Source organism: Pseudophryne corroboree, chromosome 3 (assembly GCF_028390025.1).
Source record: "Pseudophryne corroboree isolate aPseCor3 chromosome 3, aPseCor3.hap2, whole genome shotgun sequence".
Taxonomy (NCBI): domain Eukaryota; kingdom Metazoa; phylum Chordata; class Amphibia; order Anura; family Myobatrachidae; genus Pseudophryne; species Pseudophryne corroboree.
The window spans coordinates 55,102,829-55,125,436 of record NC_086446.1 but is presented as its reverse complement, the minus strand read 5'-3'; the positions used below and the strand labels follow the sequence as shown (position 1 = coordinate 55,125,436).

The following is a 22,608-nucleotide window of genomic DNA, read 5'->3' as shown; positions in this document are numbered from 1 at the left end:
CGGGAAGATCCGAGTCGCTCGGACCCGTGTAAAAAAACATGAAGTTCGGGCAGGTTCGGTTTCCGAGGAACCGAACCCGCTCATCCCTAGTAAATGGACCTTCATTCTGCTGCATATGTAGTAATTCTGTACAAATACATCACCTCTTGGGTGCTTGGGAAATTATATACTGTAGCCCAGTGTTGGGGAACCTTTGGCACTCCAGCTGTTGTTGAAGTACACATCCCAGCTTGCCCTGCTACAGTTTTAGCATGGCCAAATAGCAAAACAGTAGCAGGGCATGCTGGGATGTGTAGTTCAACAACAACTGGAGTGCCAAAGGTTCCCCATCACTGCCAGTGTAGCCATTTGTTATAATACCTAGAACCAACTGATTGGTGATGTGTCCATAGGTCTGCATATTGTGGAATTGTGACTTCTACTGGTGTTCATGTGGACTCATCCTAACAATGGCCATTGGGGGTCATTCCAAGTTGTTCGCTAGCAGATTTCGGTAGCAACGCAGCGATCAGGAAAAAAAATCGGCACTTCTGCGCATGCGTCGCAATGCGCACACGTTTCGTTCTATTATAACGAATGATGTCGTTTCACACAAGGACTAGCAAAACTTTTCAGTCGCACTGCTGGCCACAGACTGATTGACAGGAAGTGGGCGTTTCTGGGTGTCAACTGACCATTTTCAGGGAGTGTGTGGAAAAAACGGAGGCGTGCCAGATAAAAACGCAGGCGTGGCTGGGGAAACGCAGGCGTGGCTGGCCGAATGCAGGGCGTGTTTGTGATGTCAAAACAGGAACTGAATAGTCTGAAGTGATCGCAAGCTAGGAGTAGGTCTGGAGCTACTCTGACACTGCACAAAATTATTTTGTAGCCACTCTGCGATCCTTTCGTTCGCACACTGCTAAGCTAAAATACACTCGCAGAGGGCGGCGGCTTTGCGTTTGCACGGCTGCTAAAAGCAGCTAGCGAGCGAACAACTCGGAATGACCACCCATGTGCAGTTCTCAAATATTGACCGTCAGTTTCTTTATCAAAGCCGTCTGCCTGCTATATTGTCTTCCAAGGTTATTACTTGTTTTGATGTGAAGAGGAGGATGGTTGTAAAAAAACCTCTATAAAAATAACTGGTTCTTTCTCCAGAAAATATTTGTATCGTGGAGTCTCTTCTTCTCCCTTCATATGCATACCTCCCAACTTTTCAGTTTTCTAAAGAGGGACACGCTCCCGAAAAAGGGGGGGTGTCATAAGAAAATGAGGCGTGGCTTCATGGGAGGACCCGTGATCGCGAGCCACTCCCCCGTTTCCGTCACTAAGGGGACATGCCCAGTGCTCTGTGAACCGATGGCATGCCCCCTCTCCCTCTGACTCCAGTAAATAGACACTAAGACGCTAAGCAGGGCAGCAAGAGACAGAGCCTCCCAACTGCCCCCCACCACAAAACACTGCGGCACGCGGGTGGGACAGCGGGACAGTCCCCAAAAAACAGGACTGTCCCACGAAGAACGGGACAGTTGGGAGGTATTCATATGTAACATTAGTCCAGCTATAATTTTATTGGGCTGGTATTGCTAATAAAGTTTCATCATGTGCAGAACACGCATTTTAAAAACTCATCTTCTTTACCGTAGGATCTACAACATAACCAAACAAAAGTTTCCTGTTACTCTCTATACAGTTGATACATTGCAGGAAATTCTGAGAACCCTGAGTACTAGTTCTGGTTCCTCTTATAGTCATGCTTTATAATGACACCAGAAATGCGTGCATGCGCAGAAGCCACCCTTCTAGTTAAAACAAGGATTTTTGTCACCAGAACTACTCCATTAGATAGCAGTTCGGATTTTTTGAAAATCTGAATCCACCCGAACTTCCTCGATCCAAACCACAGCTTGGATCTCCCTATCAGCTCTGGATCGCTATCAGAGACAAAACCACGAGATCCCACTATCGGATCTTGCGATTTTGCCTCCGGCTCCAATTTCCAAAGTCTCATTGAAATGAATGGGCTGACCGCTGATTGGCTGAGAGAGCCGTCTGTCACGGCACTCAGCCAATAAGCACTTCCCCATAGACTTCCATGGGGCAGATGCATGCAAACTGGTTTTCTCCCACCGCATTGCTGACACTGCTGGCACCCCCACACTGAGGACACTGCTGGCACCCCTGCACTGAGGTCACTTCTCAGACCCGCGCATTGAGGATACTGCTAGCACCCCCACAATGAGGACACTGCCAGCACCCCGCACTGAGGACTCCGTCGGCACCCCCTGTCACAGTAAGTAAACTATTTGTATATCTGATCTGCACTGTATCCCTCACTGTATTCAACCCACGCTGTATCCCGCACCGTATCTGACCCGCACTGTATCCAACCTGCACTGTATCCAACCCACACTGTAACTAGGGAAGCCAATCCCAGGTGTCTGGATTGAAAAATGGCTAATTCCGGGATTCCCGGGATACCCGAGATTGGCTTTTAAGTGTGTGGCCGCCCCCTCGCCCCGCCCGACCTGCACACATTACTAACCGTATATCGAGGGGGGCCGGGTGGGGATCTCTTCCTGCACTCCCTCACTGCACAGCTGATGGCGCAGCATGACCTCATGCTGCACTGGGGGAGCCGGAAGGAGGAAGCCGGGCAGCGTCTGAGCGTCCTGTGGATGCTCAACGCTGAGCCCTCAATTCCTGGGATTGGACCTTCCAATCTTGGGATTGAAGCCCGTCCGTTTTATGGCACTAAATCCTGAGATCCCGCTGATCCCGAACCCGCGATTGGACACCATATCTGTAACCTGTACTGTGTATGACCTGCACTGTATCTGACCCATACAATATCCGACCCGGTGTGGTTTTGATACAGTGTGGGATACAGTGTGGGTCAGATCACGCACTGTATGCAGCCTGCACTGTATCTGACCCGCACTGTATCACGCTCTGTATCCAACCTGCACTGTATTCTGAGCTGTATCCAACCCACACTGTATTTGACCCACACTGTAAAGGTGCATGCATCTTTACCTGCCGTGATTCTTAGTACATTTCTGCATTGGATTGTTTTCTATTGAAAGTACTTGCGAGTTGGTTTGATTATTGTTAATACATTACTCTACCAATTTGCTAAACATTTTTAAACAGAAACAACTGCCGTATGTTTGTGCTGCAGCTCTGTTACATAGTAACACAGTAACATAGTATCTAAGGTTGAAAAAAGAAATGTTGTCCATCGAGTTCAACCTATTTGTGGTCTCCTATGCACGATTATCTTGTATAAAATTTTGACTGAAGTTGATGACTGCCGTTACGTTTTACCCCTCTTTTTATAATAACCATAGTGCGTGACTATGCCCCGTAACCCTGGATATCCTTATCCATCAGGAATTTATCTAATCCATTCTTAAAGGTGTTGACTGAGTCGGCCATTACAACTCCCTCAGGCAGGGAATTCCAAACACGTATCGTCCTTACCGTGAAAAAGCCTTTACGCCATATTGTGCGGAATCTCCTCTCCTCTAACCTGAGTGAGTGTCCACAAGTTATCTGTGTTGATCTAACCAAAAACAGGTCCTGCGCAAGATCTGTGTATTTTCCCCTTATACATTTGTAAATGTTGATCATGTCCCCTCTTAGTCTCCTCTTTTCCAATGTAAACATGCATAGCCTTGCAAGCCTTTCCTCGTATTCCAGCATCTCCATGCCCTTAATTAGTTTGGTCGTCCACCTCTGGACCTTTTCTACCTCCAGGATATTTTTTTTGTAGTACGGTGCCCAGAATTATACACAGTATTCAAGGTGTAGCCTCACTAGTGATTTATTCAATGGGTGTATAACGCTCTCGTCCCTAGCATCAATTGCTTAGTAACCAGCCAGTTTGTTGCAGCCTTTGGCATAAAGTAGATGAAAACAATATTGTGAGATGTGAGTTGGTCAAAATTGACTGGAAATGAGCGGAAATTAATGCTATCAAGGTTAATAATACCATAGGAACAAAAACAGGCCCAAATAATATTATTTTAACTTTTTCGAAATTTAAAAAAAAAACATAGACCCAAAACCAGTCACAGCTGATATTCAAAGCCAAAACTGGACAACAAATTAGAACCAATGCCAAAACCATCAAAAATAGTCTGACGCGCATCTCTAATCAAAAGGAGTCCTATACATAGATATGCATGATGTATAGAGTATAGAGTGATGATACACAGTGTAAATTACTAATAAAAGTAAATGGTCATGTCACATGATGATACCTCATTTTGTTCTGTAGAGCATTTTGTGCCAACATGCTGCCCCTGAAACATCTGTCTGACAGTCACGCTGCTGCTCTGCTCTGCGCTGGGCTATGGCTGCTGTCCCTGTAACACCTGTCTGACAGTCACATTGCTGCTCTGCTCTGCGCTGGGCTATGGCTGCTGCCCTGTAACACCTGTCTTACAGTCACATTGCTGCTGTGCGCTGGGCTATGGCTGCTGCCCCTGTAACACCTGTCTGACAGTCACATTACCGCTGTGCAATGGACTGTGACTGCCGCCCCTGTAACACCTGTCTGACAGTCATATTGCCACTGTGCGCTGGACTATGGCTGCTGCCCCTGTAACACCTATCTGACAGTCACATTGCTGCTGTGTGCTGGGCTATGGCTGCTGCCCCTGTAACACCTATCTGACAGTCACATTGCTGCTGAGCACTGGGCTATGGCTGCTGCCCCTGTAACACCTGTCTGACAGTCACATTGCAGCTGTGTGCTGGGCTATGGCTGCTGCCCCTGTAACACCTGTCTGACAGTCACATTGCTGCTGTGTGCTGGGCTATGGCTGCTGCCCCTGTAACACCTGCCTGACAGTCACATTACAGCTGTGCGCTGGGCTATGGCTGCTGCCCCTGTAACACCTGTCTCACAGTCACATTGCTGCTGTGTGCTGGGCTATGGCTGCTGCCCCTGTATCACCTGTCTGACAGTCACATTGCTGCTGTGTGCTGGGCTATGGCTGCTGCCCCTGTAACACCTGTATGAAGGTCACATTACAGCTGTGCGCTGGGCTATGGCTGCTGCCCCTGTAACACCTGCCTGACAGTCACATTACAGCTGTGCGCTGGGCTATGGCTGCTGCCCCTGTAACACCTGTCTCACAGTCACATTGCTGCTGTGTGCTGGGCTATGGCTGCTGCCCCTGTATCACCTGTCTGACAGTCACATTGCTGCTGTGTGCTGGGCTATGGCTGCTGCCCCTGTAACACCTGTCTGACAGTCACATTGCTGCTGTGTGTTGGGCTATGGCTGCTGCCCCTGTAACACCGGTCTGACAGTCACATTGCCACTGTGCTCTGGGCTATGGCTGCTCCTAGATGTTTTACTGCAAGGCAACGGTACAAACAAACCGTAATAGTGAAAATAGGATTTTAATTACCTACCGTTAAATCCTTTTCTCATAGTCTGCAGAGGATGCTGGTGTCCACATTAGTACCATGGGGTATAGACGGGTCAAGTAGGAGCCATGGGCACTTTAAGAAATTAATAGTTTGGGCTGGCTCTTCCCTCTGTGCCCCTCCTACCAGACTCAGTCTAGAAACTGTGCACTAGCAGACAGACATACTTCGAGAGAAGGATTGAACAGAATAGTGGTGAGATTCGAACCAGCACACACCAGACAAGAGGAAAGCCATGCTAACCAAACTTGAACAGCTACAGCAACGGCTGAATCAACAACAATACTTAAGTAACAGTGCATTAAAACACAAAGCACAGAGGGGACGCCCAGTATCCTCTACGGACTACGAGAAAAGGATTTACCAGTGGGTAATTAAAATCCTATTTTCTCTTACGTCCCAGAGGATACTGGGGTCCACATTAGTACTATGGGGATGTACCAAAGCTCCCAAACTGGGTGGGAGAGTGCTGAGGTTCCTGCATAACTGATTGACCAATCTCAAGGTCCTCAGAGGCCAAAATATCAAACTTGTAGAACTTAGAAAACTTGTTTGAACCTGACCAAGTAGCATGCTCGGCAGAGCTGTAAAGCCGAGACACCCCAGGCAGCTGCCCAGGAAGTACCCACTGACCTAGTCAAGTGGGCCTGTACAGATCTAGGAACCGGCAATCCTGCCGTAGAGTAAGCATGCTGGTTAGTAAGCCTAACCCAGTGAACAATTGTCTGCTTTGAAGCAGGACACACAATTTTATTGAGATCATAGAGAACAAACAACGAGTCAGGTTTTCTGTGACGAGCTGTCGGCTACACATAGATCTTCAAAGCCCTTACAACATCCAAGGACTTTGAAGTGGCAGAGGTGTCAGTAACCACCAGAACCACAGTAGGTTGGTGGATATGAAATGCAGATACCACCTTTGGAAGAAATTGCTGACAAGTTCTGAGTTCAGCTCTATCTTCATAAAAAATCAAATATGGGCTCTTGTGAGACAATGCCCCCAATTCCGACACACATCTTGCTGAAGGTAAGGCCAACAGTGTGACGGTCTTCCACGTAAGAAACTTAACATCAACCTACTGTAAAGGCTCAAACCATTCAGATTGCAGAAACTGCAACACCATGTTAAGATCCCAAAGTGCCGTGGGAGGCACAAAAGGTGTAGGGAAGCCAATCCCAGGCCATTTCTTCAATCCCGGGTATCGGGATTGAAAAATGGCCAATTCCAGGATTCCCGGGATACTCGGGACCGCCCCCTCGCCCCACCCCGCCCCGCCTGCCCCGCACATATAACTCACCATATACCAGGGGCGGACGGAAGAGGAACATCTTTTGAACGCTGCTGGCGGCTGACAGCGCAGCGTGACCTATCACGCTGCGCTGGGGACCCGGAAGGAGGAAGCTGGGCAGCGTCTGAGTGTCCTATGGACGCTCAACGCTGATCCCTCAATCCCCGGGATTGGAGCTTCCAATCTCGGGATTGAATCCCGGCCATTTTTGGCCCTAAATCCCCGGATCCCGCCGATCCCAATCCCGGGATTGGCCACCATAAAAGGGTGATTGGATGTGCAGAACTACTTTTAAGAACGTCTGAACCTCAGGGGGAGAAGCCACTTGTTTCTGGAAGAAAATGGACAAGGCCAAAATCTGGACTTTTAAGGAGCCCAGGCGTAGGCCAGCATCCACACCTGACTGCAGAAAGAGCAGAAAACGTCCCAGTTGAAAATCCTCCAAGAAATATAGTTTCTCCAAATACGGTGGGCCTGGATCAAGGTAGGAATAGCCTTGTCCGGAATGCCTTTCCGGGCAAGAATCTGATGTCAACTTCCATGCTGTCAAACTTAGCCACGGTAAGTCTTGACAGACAAACGGCCCTTGTTTCAGAAGGTCCCATTCTCCTGGATGGAGGTCGTGTCTGCTGAGAAAGTCTGCTTCACAGTTGTCTACTCCCGGATTGAAGATCGCGGACAACACTATCGTGTGTCTTTCTGTCCAGAGGAGAATCCTTGTTACCTCTGACATCGCTGCTCTGCTCATCGTTCCGCCTTGTCGGTCTATGTGCGTCACCATCGTCACATTGTCCGACTGAACCTGAATGGCTTGATCTTGAAGAAGATGTGAAGTCTGCAGAAGGACATTGTATATGGCTCCTAGTTCGAGAATGTTGATTGGAAGAGTGGCTTCCTGACTTGTCCATCTTCCTTGGAACTGTTCTCCCTGGTGACCGCCCCCCAACTTCTGCGGCTTGCGTCTGTGTTTAGAAGAATCCAATTTTTAATCCTGAACCTTCGGCCTTCTGTGAGGTGAGGAGTTTGAAGCTACCACAGCAGAGAAATCCTGGCTCTTGGTGACAGACCTATCCTCTGGTGCATGTGTAGATGCGATCCGGACCATTTGTCCAACAGATGCAGCTGGAAGGGCCTTGCGTGAAACCTTCCGTACTACAGCGCCTCGTAAGCAGCTACCATCTTCCCCAGAAGACGAATGCACAGATGCACCAATATCCAGGGTGGTTTTAGAACCTCCCGCACCATTGACTGGATTACCAATGCCTTTTCCAATGGAATGAAAACTCTCATTGCTTCCGTGTCCAGTATAATTCCCAGAAACTGAAGTTTCCTCGTTGGTTCCAGGTGAGATTTTTTTAGGTTCAGAATCCACCCATGATCCTGGAGCATTCAAGTTGAAATTACAATTCTGTCCAGCAGTTTCTCCCTGGATGATGCTTTTATCAGCACCCCCTTAATGGCGCGTGGTCTTCCTGGTTTTTTTATACCGGCCTGAGGTGTTTTGTATGCTTACTAGTGGTTTTACCCCTGCAAGGCTGTGTGCCAGTGTGGGAATTCATCTGGACTTCAGCTCACCCCTCACCGCGAGTGCACTGTGTCCTGAAATCCGGATCTGCAGCATCAGCGCTGTGCTCCTACCCTTGTGCCATCATTAGCGCCGGCGACTGGCTAACTGAGACTCCAGCAATGTACTCACGACTCTTCTTACTTCTGGCTCTGTTAGGGGTGACGGCATGCTGCTGGTCTGTATGCTCGCCGTGGTGGGGTTTGCGAATAGGACCCTCGGGAGCTCAGTGTCCTGTCAGCGGAGAAACGGGACCATTAACTCTTTAGGAAGTTGGGCCATTCTCCCCTCTAAGTCCCACGAAGCAGGTATACTGGTGCCAACCAGCCCTGCCTGTAAAATAACAGACAGAAAATAAAATGTAGAAAAAACTCTCTTCAGGAGCTCTCCTAAGCGTGACCGGCTCCTTTGGGCACATTTTCTAAACTGAGTCTGGTAGGAGGGGTATAGAGGGAGGAGCCAGCCCACACTATTAATTTCTTATAGTGCCCATGGCTCCTAGTGGACCCGTCTATATCCCATGGTACTAATGTGGACCCCAGTATCCTCTAGCACATAAGAGAAAAAGAGATTTATGGTAAGAACTTACCATTGTTAAATCTTTTTCTGCGAGGTACACTGGGCTCCACAAGGATTAACATCGGGGTGTAGAGTAGGATCTTAATCTGAGGCACCAACAGGCTAAATGCTTTGACTGTTCCCAAGATGCACAGCGCCGCCTCCTCCATAACCCCGCCTCCGTGCACAGGAGCTCACTTTCGTTAACCAGTCCAATGCAGTAGCAGGTACCAGAGACGACAATCATGAGTAGTCACACACACCACACACTCACTCCTGGAGAGGTGTCAGCGGCTAATGCCATACCAACCCAAAGAAGCCAAGTGCGTCAGGGTGGGCACCCTGTGGAGCCCAGTGTACCTCGCAGAAAGAGATTTAACAATGGTAAGTTCTTACCATAAATCTAATTTTCTGCTCCGGGGTACACTGGACTCCACAAGGATTAACATTGGGGATGTCCTAAAGCAGTTCCTTATGGGAGAGGATGCACTGTAGCGGGCACAAGAACCCAGCATCCAAAGGAACCATCCTGGTAGGCGGAAGTATCGAAGGAATAGAACCTTATGAACGTGAACACCACTGAGGACCACGTAGCCGTCTTGCACAATTGTTCAAGGGTCGTACCCCGGTGGGCCACCCAAGAAGGTCCAACAGACAGAGTAGAATGGGCTTTAATGGTAGCAGGTGCTGGAAGGCCAGCCTGTGCATAAGCATCTGCAATCACCATTCTAATCGATGTGGACAAGGTCTGCTTGTTAGCAGGCCAGCTACGTTTGTGAAAGCAGTTCAAAAAGCGAATCAGACTTCCGAATGGAAGCAGTTCTCTTCACATAGATATGGAGAGCCCATACCACATCCAAAGACCGCTTTTTAGATGACATCTCAGGAGAATTAAAGACCAGAACCACAATCTTCTGGTTAAGGTGGAAGGAAGACACCCCCTTGGGTAAATAACCCAGATGCATTCTAGGGACCGCCCGGTGACAGTGAAAAATCAGATAGGGGGACTTACAGGATAAGGCACCCAAGTCCGAGACACTTCTAGCCGAAGCGGTAGCCAGCAAAAACAAAACCTTGAGAAAAAGCCACTTAAGGTCTGCAGATGCAAGAGGTTCAAACGGAGACTCTTGCAAGGCCTCCAGAACCACTAACAGATCCCAAGGGGCCACAGGAGGTACATAAGGAGGCTGAATCCACAACACACCCTGAGTGAAGGTATGAACATCAGGTAGGGCAGCAATCTTCCTCTGACACCAAACCGACAAGGCAGAAATGTGAACCTTGAGGGAGGCCAGATGAGGGCCTAAGTCCAGGCCCTGTTGTAGGAAGGCCAACCGTTTGACTGTACTAATCTTAAAAATGTCATGATTATGAGATGCGCACCATGTAAAGTAAGAATTCCAGACCCTATGGTAAATCCGAGCAGAAACCGGCTTACGGGCCTTCAACATAGTTTGAATGACCGCCTCAGAAAAACTCTTGGCCCTTAAGACGGAAGCTTCAAGAGCCATGCCATCAAAGCCAGATGGGCCAAGTCTTGGTAAACACAAGGGCCCTGAACGAGGAGATCTTGTCTTTGTGGAAGGAGAAGGGGACAATCTAGCGAGAGGCCCTGTAGATCGGAAAACCAGTGCCATGCTGGAGCTATCAGAAGTAGGATTCCTCCTTCTTGCTTGGACTTCCTTAGTACTCTGGGCAGGAGTGACACCGGAGGGAACACGTACGGCAGCCAAAAATTCCATGGAATTGCCAGAGCATCCACGAATGTTGCTTGAGGATCCCTTGTCCTTGCTCCGAAGACCGGAACCTTATGATTGTGTCGAGACGCCATCAGGTCCACATCTGGAAGGCCCCACTTGTCCACGAGAAGTTGAAACACCTCTGGATGGAGGCTACACTCTCCGGAGTGTACGTCCTGATGACTGAGAAAGTCCGCTTCCCAGTTTAGGACCCTCGGAATGAACACTGCGGATATGGCCAGCAGATGGCATTCTGCCCACTGAAGAATCTGCGATACTTCCCTTATTGCCATGCGGCTTCAAGTGCCGCCTCGATGATTGATGTACGCCACCATGGTGGCATTGTCCGATTGTACTTGAACAGGTCTGTTCTGTATCAAATGCTGGGCCAGGTTCAGTGCATTGAACACCGCCCGCAGTCCCAGAATATGTATCGGGGGGAGAGACTCCTAATCGGTCCACCGACCCTGAAGGGAGTGTTGTTCCAACACTGTGCCCCAACCTCTCAGACTGGCATCCGTCATCAGCAGGACCCAGTTAGATATCCAGAAGGGACGACCCCTGCTCAATCGATGGTCCTGAAGCCACCAGCTCAGTGAAAGGCGGACCTCCGGAGAGAAGGAATTAATTTGAGATCTGATCAGGTGAGGCAGGTCGTCCCACTTGGCAAGAGTTAACTTCTGCAGAGGGCAAGAATGGAATTGAGCATACTCCACCATAGGAGGATGAGATAGGAAGCATTGAATACTGTCCTAAAGCTTCAGGACTTTCTCCTGATACAAGAACAACCACTGGTTCTGTGTTTCTAACAACGCCCCCAGGTGCACCATGCTCCGCGCAGGAACAAGGGAAGACTTCTTCCAGTTGACTAGCCACCCATTGGCTGTCATGAACTGGACAGTCAGCTCTAGATGACACAGGAGAATTTCTGGGGATTTGCCAGGATCAACAAATCGTCTAGGTACGGCAGGATCCTGACCCCTTGACGGCGGAGTACAGCCATCATTACTGCCATTACTTTGGTGAAACCTCGTGGAGACGTTGTCAAGCCAAAAGGTAACGCCCGAAAATGGTCATGAAGGTTGCCCACTGCAAACCTCAGGTACTGCTGATGTGACATTGCGTTAGGAATATGCAGGTAGGCATACTGTATGTCCAAGGAGACCATGTAGTCCCCAGGCTTTCCATACAAAACTTGTTCAAGGATTTGACATTGAGAATGGGCCGCGAGAGCCCATTCGGTTTCGGAACTAGAAACAGCGGTGAATAGTACCCCTTGCCTCTCTGAGCCAGAGGCACTTGTACCACAACTCCTTAAGCCAGGAGAGATTGTACCACGGAATGAAGAGTGTTTGCCTTCCCCAGGTCCAAAGGGATGTCTGTCAAGCAAAATCGATGAGGGGGACGTTTCTGGAAGGATACGGCGTAACCTTGGGGACGACTTCCCTTACCCAGGGATCTGAAGTGGTCTTCAACCATCCCTGGGCAAAACCTAGAAGCCAGACCCCACCCTGACATCCCCCAGGGGGAGGCCTGCCCCGTCATGCAGCAGGTTTGTCAGTTTTGGAGGCAGCATGACGGGCAGCCCAGGCCCGCTTTGGTGTGGGCTTGGCAGGTTTGGAAGTACGAGTTTGTTTCAGGTTCGCCTGACCTTTTGCTTTACCTGGAGGGCGAAAAGGCTGAGAGAAAGTACTTTTAGCATTCTGTGAGGAAGGAGCCGTACTTGGTAGGCAAGCTGTTTTAGCAGAAGCCAGATCAACCACAATCTTATTGAGGTGTTCTCCAAAAAGAATGTCTCCCTTGAAAGGAAGCACCTCCAGGGTTTCTTAGAGTCATATCCACCGACCAGGATCTCAGCAAAAGGATACGTTGTGCCAAGATAGACGTAGTGGCAGCCTTGTCCGCCAGCACCCCGGTATCTGAAGCCGCCTCCTTAAAGTAAAAAGAATCCGTGGCAATATAAGAGAGACATTGTCTGGCATGATCAAAAGCGTCAGAAGGTAGCTCTGCCTCCAGCTCCTCAGCCCAAGCTTCAACAGCTTCAGCAACCCATGTTAGGGCAATGGTTGGTCTATGTACAGCCCCCGTTAGGGCGTAGATTGCCTTCAAACAACCCTCCAAACGTCTATCCGTCGGTTCCTTCAGAGAGGTGACAGTAGTTACTGGCAGAGCTGAGGAAACTACCATGCGAGCCACATGAGAATCCACCGGCGGAGGAGCTTCCCAATTTTTACATAGCTCCGCAGAGAGAGGACAGCAAGCCAACAGTCTCTTATGTGGTGTGAATTTTGTACCCGGATTTTCACAGGATTCCTGACCTATGTTAGCAAGGTGTTGAGAATGAGGTAAAACTTATTTATCCACCTTCTTACGTTTAAATCTTTCCGGATTTTTAGAGACAGCCTCAGGCTCAGGTTCATCAGAAACCTGGAAAATGAGCCTGACAGCCTCAATCAAATCAGGGACATCCACCAGTGACTTCCCTTCCCCATCAGAAGCATCAGAGTCAGTGTCTGTGGGGTCAGTATATGCACCATCCTCCTCAGAGGAAGTGTCTGGGACAGCGGTGGATTGTGAGAAAGTAGCGGCCCGTTTAGAGGACCCCTTAGTATTAGGCGGGCAATAGTGAGACTTATGTTTAGTCAGCGATCGGTTCAAGTGCTGTAACTGTGATGAGATTTGATTGGCCCATGGCGGATTGACTGCAGGGACCATAAACTGCTGCACTGGCATATGAGGTCCCACAGGGGGCGTAAGTTTAGTTACCAGCATATTCAATAACATGGAGAAGGTAGCCCAAGGTGGGTCATTAGTGGCCCCTGGTGCTACGGACCCACTGGGAGGAAAGAAACCCCCTGAATCTGAACTCTCTGCTGCCAAGTTCTCCTCAAAAGTGACTGAAGCATCACCACCACGCAATGTGGGAGTAGCCCTAGTTCCGTCGCCCCGTGTAGCTGACATATTGACAAGCACAATAACAGCCAACCTGGTTCAATATTAGCAGCAATATACCTAGTAAGAACTCCCAATGTGGTGTCAGCACAACTGGGAATTCAAAAGATATATGGTGACTATATATCACAAACAAAAATACTCAGGAAGTTTATCTTGTTAAAATACCTATATCAATTAACCTGACGCACTTAACCCCCTCAGGTTACAGAATATAGGGGGTCATTCCAAATTGATCGTAGCTGTGCTAAATGTAGCACAGCTACGATCATGAACTCAGACATGCGGGGGAGGATGCCCAGCACAGGGCTAGCCTGCCCCGCATGTCAGTCCGGCCCCCAGTCGCAGAAGTACAAAGGCATCGCACATCGGTGATGCCTTTGCACTTCAAGAGTAGCGCAGGTTTAGTGTGCTGGCCGGGAGCTACTCTTCGCTCCCTGGCCCGCAGTGGCTGCGTGTGATGTCACACAGCCACTGCGGGCCACTCCTTGCATGGTCCGGCCTCGCCTGCGTTGGTCGAACCGTGCCCACGAAACGGCGTCCAAACGAAAAACTGCAGCATGCGATCGGGTCAGAATGACCCCCCATAGGCGTAGCAAGCTGAGTGAAATACACAAGACGGCAGCCACGCAGCAGCTACATGCACACACACACATATAGTCACAACTGTACAATGCAGAAATTATACCAAACAATAAAACTGCACTGGACTAGCAATACAAAGAAATACTCAGTATAGCTATATGTATAAGTAAACAGTAGATATAACAAAACACAGTAAGTACTGGATGTATATCCCAGGGTGTTTGTACCACACAACCCTGACTGTATGCACTCTTTCTTAACTAACACTGTCCTTTGATAGGTAGAATACTTGAGTGTCCTGTAAAATGCACAGCGCAGGAGAGCAGGCGGCTTTACAGAGGAGGATTTACCCAAGCAGTCCCAGGAACAGCGCTGCTCTGTGTAATGGCGGCTGACAGGGAGTGAGGGAGAGATATGCAGCTCCAAGGTGGGAACATTTACCCAAATGGTACCTGGGGCTGGGTGAGGGGCTACAGGTTAGGCCATATCCCCTGCTGGATTCCCCACTGGGTGTTGCGGACAATAATAAAACAGGGTTTATAGAGAGAGAAAAAACCCCACCTGTGCCCTGCATGGCACCAACTTACAAACTGAGCTCCTGTGCATGGAGGTGGGGTTATATAGGAGGCGGTGCTGTGCATCTTGGGAACAGTCAAAGCTTTGAGACTGTTGGTGCCTCGGATCAAGATCCTACTCTACACCCCGATGTTAATCCATGTGGAGCCCAGTGTACCCCGCAGCAGAAATTCTATTATACATGTATATATTTTTTTAGCATTCCCTCTACAGAAAACAAGCACAAGTAGTAACACACTGAAAATACACCTTATTGACTACGAGTGTCAGACTGGGGCATAAAGGGCACACCAGGAAATGCAGTGGTAGGGTCCCAAGTTCAAGGGATGTGGCCAGACTCCAGAGAGGCTATAGCCAGCTACCACAGAGGGACTTGTCCATCCACAAGAGAGGACACAGAAAAAACAGGGCCCCTTTATAAAGGAGGGGACAAGGGTACTGTATGTCAAGACCACCTACTTTAAGAGGCAGCATTCATCCATGATCCTGCTCTACCAAGTTACTGACCCCTAGAGGATGGGATGAGGCTCTCAGGCAATGGTGCCCACTGGGAATTTCTCCTGAACACCTGTGGTCCAGTCCAACCCTGTTGACAACAATCAGGAGTGATTCATAAGTGTCTCTCTCTCTGGACAGAGCTGCATCTTTCCCAATTCATATTTAAGATTAATAAAGCACGACATAGGATTACATTATTTAACTAGGAATGAGTAAATTATTCTTCCATTTTATTTTACAAACTCTTAATTGCATAAATAGTATATCACAAATTATATCAGGCTCAAACCTTTGCTTCCGGAACATCTACATGCCACAAGAAAACATTTTTTAGTAATGTGTCAAATACATACCGAAGTTGTGAACACTTAGAAAGTGCTTTAGATAGAACTCTCCGAGCCTTTAGTCCGATTATGTATGACTGAAAAGTAACAATATGCTGTACAGTACTTCTCTCCAAGCAGTAGGCTACAACCGGGTAACCAATGTTCTCCTGTTTCCCTTTTATATCACCTTTAATTTCCACATTAAGAAAGTGGGACATCATTCTCCCCACAAAGTCCTCGTCCTGTGTCTCGTAAAGGCAGCATAGTATCTCATTATGGCAATCTAAAGACTTTCTCTTCAGCCATTCCTCTAAGACAGGTTTTTCCCTGAAGGAAATGGGACAATCAATGGTTCTCTGAGTCTCCTGAAGTTGTTTATCACTTGAAAGACCAAATAAGAATCGTACAGTTAATTTTAAATGTGGCCGGTGTTCTGATGCCTCCAGTAACTTTTCCACCTTTCTAATTTTTAAGTCAGTGTAAGGTTCTTTTACAGATGTATCGTCCAGGACATAGTAAAGAGCAGCAAAGAACTCCTGCACACTCAGATGGATGAAGCTGTAGCAGGTCTGGGTGATAATGTCCCTGTGGAAGATGTTCTCATTCAAAAACCCAGACTCCACCTCTGACATAGTGAGTCCATGTCTTACAAGATCTGATTCTTCAAATAGAATTCTGCTCTCTGAAACTCCTTCATTGGCCAAAGTACACAGCTTATGTATACATGCGCTTATATGCTGGGCAGAGTCCCTTCCGTGGTACTTTATTAAACCCTTTAGGAACAATAGGTAAATGGATGTGGCTGTCTTGGAATCAATCACAGATACTCCCTCTTTTAGTAATGGTTGCATTACAGTACATACAATCCAGCTAATTATAGGGACAGTGCACATGGTGTACAAAGTATCATTGTCCTTAACTGTACTGAAAGCCAGCTCTGCTTGTTCTTTGGTTTCAAAGAAATGATAGAAATATTCTTCACGGTCTTTCCCTGTAAACCCCAGAATTTCCACATACAGAAGACATTCTACAAGGTCCATCAATTTCATCAGTGAGAATGGTCTTGTGGTGATGATTAGTGAGCTGTCACTGAGCAGTGTTTTCGTAATCAAACTTTTTAGTAGACTTTCTGTTGAGACCTCCTGAAATGGGTCATCACAAACCTTTATGTCATTCATCGATGACCATTTTAATTCATCCAAACCATCAATAATGAAAAGTATTTCTTCTGAGGTAAGGAAGGTTAATTGCAACAAATCAGATGAACATGTCCTTCCAAAATAGCTGGATAGATATCCAGCCAGGCTTATATTACCAGTGATGGTGTTGACTTCTCTACAGCTAATGTAAAACACAAACTGAAACTTGTCTTTATACAGTTCCCCAGAGGCCCAGTCCAGCATGATCTTCTGGGATGTCATAGTCTTTCCTATTCCAGCAGGTCCCTGTAATACCACAGTTTTGGGAATAATTCCATTATCATCAGGATCAAACAGAGCTTGTATAGTGGTTGGGGAATATTTATCTGATGATCTGTCCTCCATAATCTGTAGATGCCTCTGGCCTGAAGATATTATCTCATGTAGTCTCTCCTCCTCATCACGGTGATTCTTGATCAGTAGAAGACTGGTGTATTCTTTCTTCAGATTCAGACCTTTGCCTAATCTTTTATCATGATGTTTAATAACATGGTATTTCCTTCTCATCTGATCCATGTATCTTACTCTGCAGCCTGTATAGGATATAAAAGAATATATTAATAAAATAGTAAATACCTTAACAGGCACAACCTAAATTACATCTCTTCAGAGACAATGAGCATTTGTTCGGCAAGTATGTGAAAACACAGCTTGTAATTTAGACTAAGAAATGGTCTCAATGTACAGACAATGGAGGTCATTCCGAGTTGATCGCTCGCCAGCAGTTTTTAGCAGCCGTGCAAACGCATTGTCGCTGCCCACCTGGGAGTGTATTTTTTCGCTTTGCAGAAGTGCGAACGCTTGTGCAGCAGAGCGCCTGCTAAATCTTTTTGTGCAAAACAAGACCAGCCCTTTAGTTACTCTTCGTGTGCGTTGATTCTAATGACGGAGGGATGGCTTTTGACGTCACACACCCGCCCAGCAAATGCCCAGGCACGCCTGCGATTTTCTAAGCATTCCCTGAAAACGGTCAGTGTACCACCCAGAAACGCCCACTTCATGTCAATATTCCTGTGTTCGGCCGTGCGGCTGGAATCTTCGTTAGACTCTGTGCAAACCCACGATGCTCATTGTACCCATACAACGCGCCTGCGCATTGCGGTGCATACGCATGTGCAGAAATGCCTATTTTTAGCCTGATCGCTGCGCTGCGAGCAATGTCAGCTAGTGATCAACTCGGAATGACCCCCAATATTCCCAATAATTCAGAGACAGATACAGTACATGCACTTGTTAATAGAATGTATATTACTTAGAGCAGGGGTGGGGAACTACACATACCAGCATGCCCCGCTCCAGTTTTTCTATGTGGCCATGCTGGGATGTGTAGTTCAGCAACAGCAGGAGGGCCGCAGGTTTCCCACCCCTGACTTAGCACAGGAATAAGCACAAAAACTAAGTGTGTATTTTATACTTTGTTTAATATTGATCTGTGCAGTTTCTGCATTGAAATATGAAATAAAAATACTGAGACTGAAACACACCAGTTTGCACTTTATATGGCCATGACATAGAGCGTGGTCTTGGCTGTTATGTTAAGTCTACCATAACACTAATTTTCTGCAGCAGGTTACATTGGTTTCCACAGAGAAACATCAGGGATGTCCTAAAGAAGTTCCTCAAGGGAGGGGACGCGCCATAGCAGGCACAAGAACCCGGCGTCTAAAGGAAGCATCCTGGAAGGCGGAAGTATCAAAGGTATAGAACCTAATAAATGTGTTCACTGAGGACCACGTAGCACAATTGTTCTGCGGACGTGCCACGGCGGTCCGCCCACGAAGGTCCAACAGACTGAGTAGAATGGGCTTTAATAGCAGCAGGAGCTGGGATTTCAGCCTGGGCATAAGCTTGTGCAATCACTATTCTAATCCATCTGGCCAAGGATTGCTTATTCGCAGGCCAGCCACATTTGTGGAAACCAAACAGGACAAAATCTGACCTCCTGATAGAGACAGTCCTCTCCACAAATATACAGAGAGCCCTTACCACATCCAAAGACCTCTCTTTGTAAGACAAGTCTAAAGAGATAATGGCTGGAGCCACAATCTCTTGATTAAGGTGAAAAAGTTAACACCACCTTAGGTGAAATATCAGGAAGGGTGGACGGCAGGACAACCGGCCCAAGTCCGACACCCATTTTGCAGAGGCAATAGTCAGCAAGAACAAGACCTTGGCTGAAGCCATTTAAGGTTCACCAATTCAAGATGTTCAAAAGGAGACTCTTGTAGGGCATTCAGTACGACAGACAGATCCCATGGAGCCACAGGAGGGACATAGGGAGGCTGAATCCTAAGAACACCCTGAGTGAAGGTATGAACATCAGGTATAGATGCAATTTTTCTCTGAAATCAAACCGACAAGGCAGATATGTGAACCTTGAGGGAGGCCAGGCGAAGGCCTAAGTCCAGGATTCTTTGCAGGAAAGCCAGTATTCTGGAAGTTCTGAATCTGTATGCATCATAATTCTTATCAGCACACTACGTGAAATAAGAATTCCAGACCCTGTAATATATCCGGGCAGAGGCCGGTTTACAGGACTTCAACATAGTTTGAATAACTGCTTCGGAAAAACCTTTGGCCCTCAGGAGTAATGCTTCAAGAGCAATAACGTCAAAGTCAGTCTGGCCAGGTCTGGGTAGAGACAAGGGCCCTGTACGAGGAGGTCTGGTCGTTGAGGAAGTAGAAGGGTATGCCCTGTTGACAGACCATGCAGATCTGAGAACCAATGCCATCTGGGCCACGCTAGAGCAACTAGAATCAGCATTTCTCTTTCTGGTTTGAACTTCTGTAGGACCTTGGGCAGCAGTGACACTGGAGGGAACACGTAGGGCAGCCAAAGGTTCCATGGAATTGCCAGAGTGTCCACGAACACTGCCTGAGGATCCCTGGTCCGTGATCCAAAGACTGGACCCTTGTAATTGTGTTGAGACGCCATCAGGTCTACATCTGGTAGGCCCCACCTGTCCACTAGAAGTTGGAAGTCTTCTGGGTGAAGATCACACTCTCCGGTGTGCACGTCCTGACAACTTGAGGAAGTCTGTTTCCCAGTTCAGGATGCCCAGAATGGACACTTCTGATATTGCTGGCAGATGGTGTTCCGCCCAACCAAGGATTTTTGACATTTCCATCATTGCCGTGTGGCTTCAAGTGCCATCTTGATGGTTTATGTATGCCACAGTGGTGGCGTTGTCTGACTGTACTTGAACAGGCCTGTTCTGCACCAGAGGCCAGGCGAGTGATAGCGCATTGAACACTACCCTCAGCTCCGAAATGTTGATTGGAAGAAGTGATTCCTCCTTGGTCCAGTGACCCTGAAAAGAGTGTTGCTCCAACACCGCACCCCATCCCCTTAAGCTGACACCTTAATTGCTGGTCCTGTAACCACCAGGTCAGGGACAGATGAACCTCCGGAGTTAACGAGATCATGTGAGATCTGATCCGATGAGGTAAGCCATCCCACTTGGAAAGTATCAACCATTGTAGAGGGCGGGAATGAAATTGAGTATACTCTACCATGTCGAAGGCCGTCACCATCAGGCCAAGTACTTGCATTGCCAAGTGTAACAACACTCTGGGGCGACAAAGGAAGTGCCTTATCCAATCCTGAAGCTTCAGGACTTTGTCTGTAGACAGGAACAGTCTCTGACTGTGTATGTCCAAGAGTGCCCCCAGGTGCACCATGCTCTGAGCTGGTACATTGGGGTGGAGGACTTCTTCCAATTGATAAGCCACATGTGGGCTTGCAGGAAGGTTACCATCATTTGCAGAGGACTGAGGAGGACATTGTGGGAATTTGCCCGAATCAGCAGGTCATCCAGTTACGGCAGGATTCTGACTCCCTGATGGCAAAGATGGGCCGTTATCACGGCCATGACCTTGGTGAAGATCCAAGGAGCTGTGGCCAGTCCAAATGGCAAAGCCTGGAATTGATAGTGGAGGTTGCCAATAGCAAACCGCAGAAACTGCTGATGCCACATGGCAATAGGTATATGCAGCTCTGCATCCTGTATATCCAGGGATACAATATAGTCTCGGATTCCATAGCCATCACAATTGAGCACAACATTTCCATGCAAAACTTGGACACTCTCGCAAACTTGTCCATATATTTGAGGTTGAGTATAAGCCGGAAGGACCCATTGAGTTTCGGGACTAGAAACTGGGTTGAGGAATAGCCTCTGCCTATCTGGGACTGACGTACAGGCAGAGCCGGCCCTAACCAATATGATGCCCTAGGCAAGATTTTGGCTGGTGCCCCCTTGTACAGACAGATGCTAGTTCCGCCTCTATTCCTGTACCCCTTTCCCAGCACCATCACACCTCACCCATAGCAGTCCTCATTTTGGTTCTCCTATCCCCTATATTTTACATAGGAATAGTGTGCGCACATTCAAAATGGTGTGTGTTCTTGCTGGGAAGGGGCATTGCCAAACAATAATACTCCCAGCTGAAGTGACGCCACACAGTACTGCAACTTTATTCACATTATATCATGCAATAGTGTCTCTTATTTATCACACAGTAGTACCACGTTACTCCTCACAGTAGTGCCCCTTATTCACATTACACCACACTACATTGCTCTTTATCCAAATTAGACCACACAGTAGTGCCCTTTCTATATGTTTCGCCACCAATTACTGTAGTACCCCTTATACACATAATGCTGCACATTAGTAATGCATTTCGTATGCAGATAGAGCCGCAGTCACACACAGAATATAGGCATGCTGCATATCATTTTAATCAACAGAAGCTGCTTGTGCCCCTAGGCATTCCAAATGCCCTAGACAATTGCCTAGTTTGCCTATGCCTAGGTCCAGCTCTGGGTACCAGCACAACCACTCCTCTCAGGAGGGAACTGACAACCGCTTGCAGAGCTTGCGGACCTGAAGGGATAACCATGGTGCAAAACTGGTGAGGGGGACGTCTCTTGAAAGAGGCTGCGTACCTGTGAGAGACAACTTCCAGCACCCATGCATCTGAAGTGGTCTTTAACCAGACCTGGGTGAACTGTAGAAGTCAGCAACCCACCCTGGGGTCCCCCAGGGGGAGGCCCGCCTCGTCATGCAGCAGGCTTGTCTTGTTTAGAAGCAGGCTGACGGGCCGCCCAGGGCTCTTTTGCCTTGGGCTTGGTGGTTTTTGGAGAACAAGGTTGTCTCAGGTATGCCTGGCCTTTTGCTTTCCCTTGAGGCGGAAAGGAACAAAAAGTGGTACCTTTTGCCTTCTGCGCAGAAGGACTAGTGTTTGGGAGAAAGACAGTCTTAGCCGCCGCTAATTCATAATTTAAGCCTAATTCAGAACTGATCGGTGCTGTGCACAGCAGCCGATCAGCTCTGAACTGCGCCGCAGTGTGCGGCGCATGCCAGTCAGCCAACTGCACTCTCAGCCCTGCTATCACCTCTGCCTGACTGACAGGCAGATGCGGTCGCTGGGTGGGAGGGCCGGCACCGTTTGGCCGCTGTTTAGGGGGCGCGGTCCGAGCAACGCAAGCGTACCCGGATCGTGTTGGGGTGGGCCGTGGCGGCTGCGTGACGTCACACGCAGCCGCTGCGACCAGCACAGCGATGGATAGCTCCCTGCCAGCGCGCAAGTGCTGCACTGCCAGGGAGCTACTCTTCAAGTACAAAAGCATCGCCGCTGTGGGATGCTTTTGTACTTGTGCGGGGGGTTCGGGCCTGACATGCGGGGTGGACTAGCCCTGTGCTGGGCATCCCCCCCACATGTCTAAGTATCTGATCATAGCTGTGCGCTATGATCAGGTCTGAATTAGGCCCACTATTTTATTTAGGTCTTCCCCAAACAAAATGTCCCACTTAAAGGGTAGCAACTCGAAAGTCTTTTTGGAGTCTAGGTCCACCTTCCATGATCTCAACCACAGAATACAGCGAGCCAGGACAG

General features: G+C 48.2%; 1 protein-coding gene across 1 annotated transcript in view; it reads right to left on the bottom strand.

Moving 5' to 3' along the window:
* The window catches only part of LOC135057154 (NACHT, LRR and PYD domains-containing protein 3-like), a 192,243-nt gene that overhangs the window by 105,886 nt on the left and 63,749 nt on the right, over positions 1-22,608 (bottom strand). Inside the window, exon 4 of the mRNA XM_063963053.1 lies at positions 15,536-17,240. Coding sequence (XP_063819123.1) covers positions 15,536-17,240 — 1,705 coding nt within the window. The remainder of the gene's footprint in view (positions 1-15,535; positions 17,241-22,608) is intronic.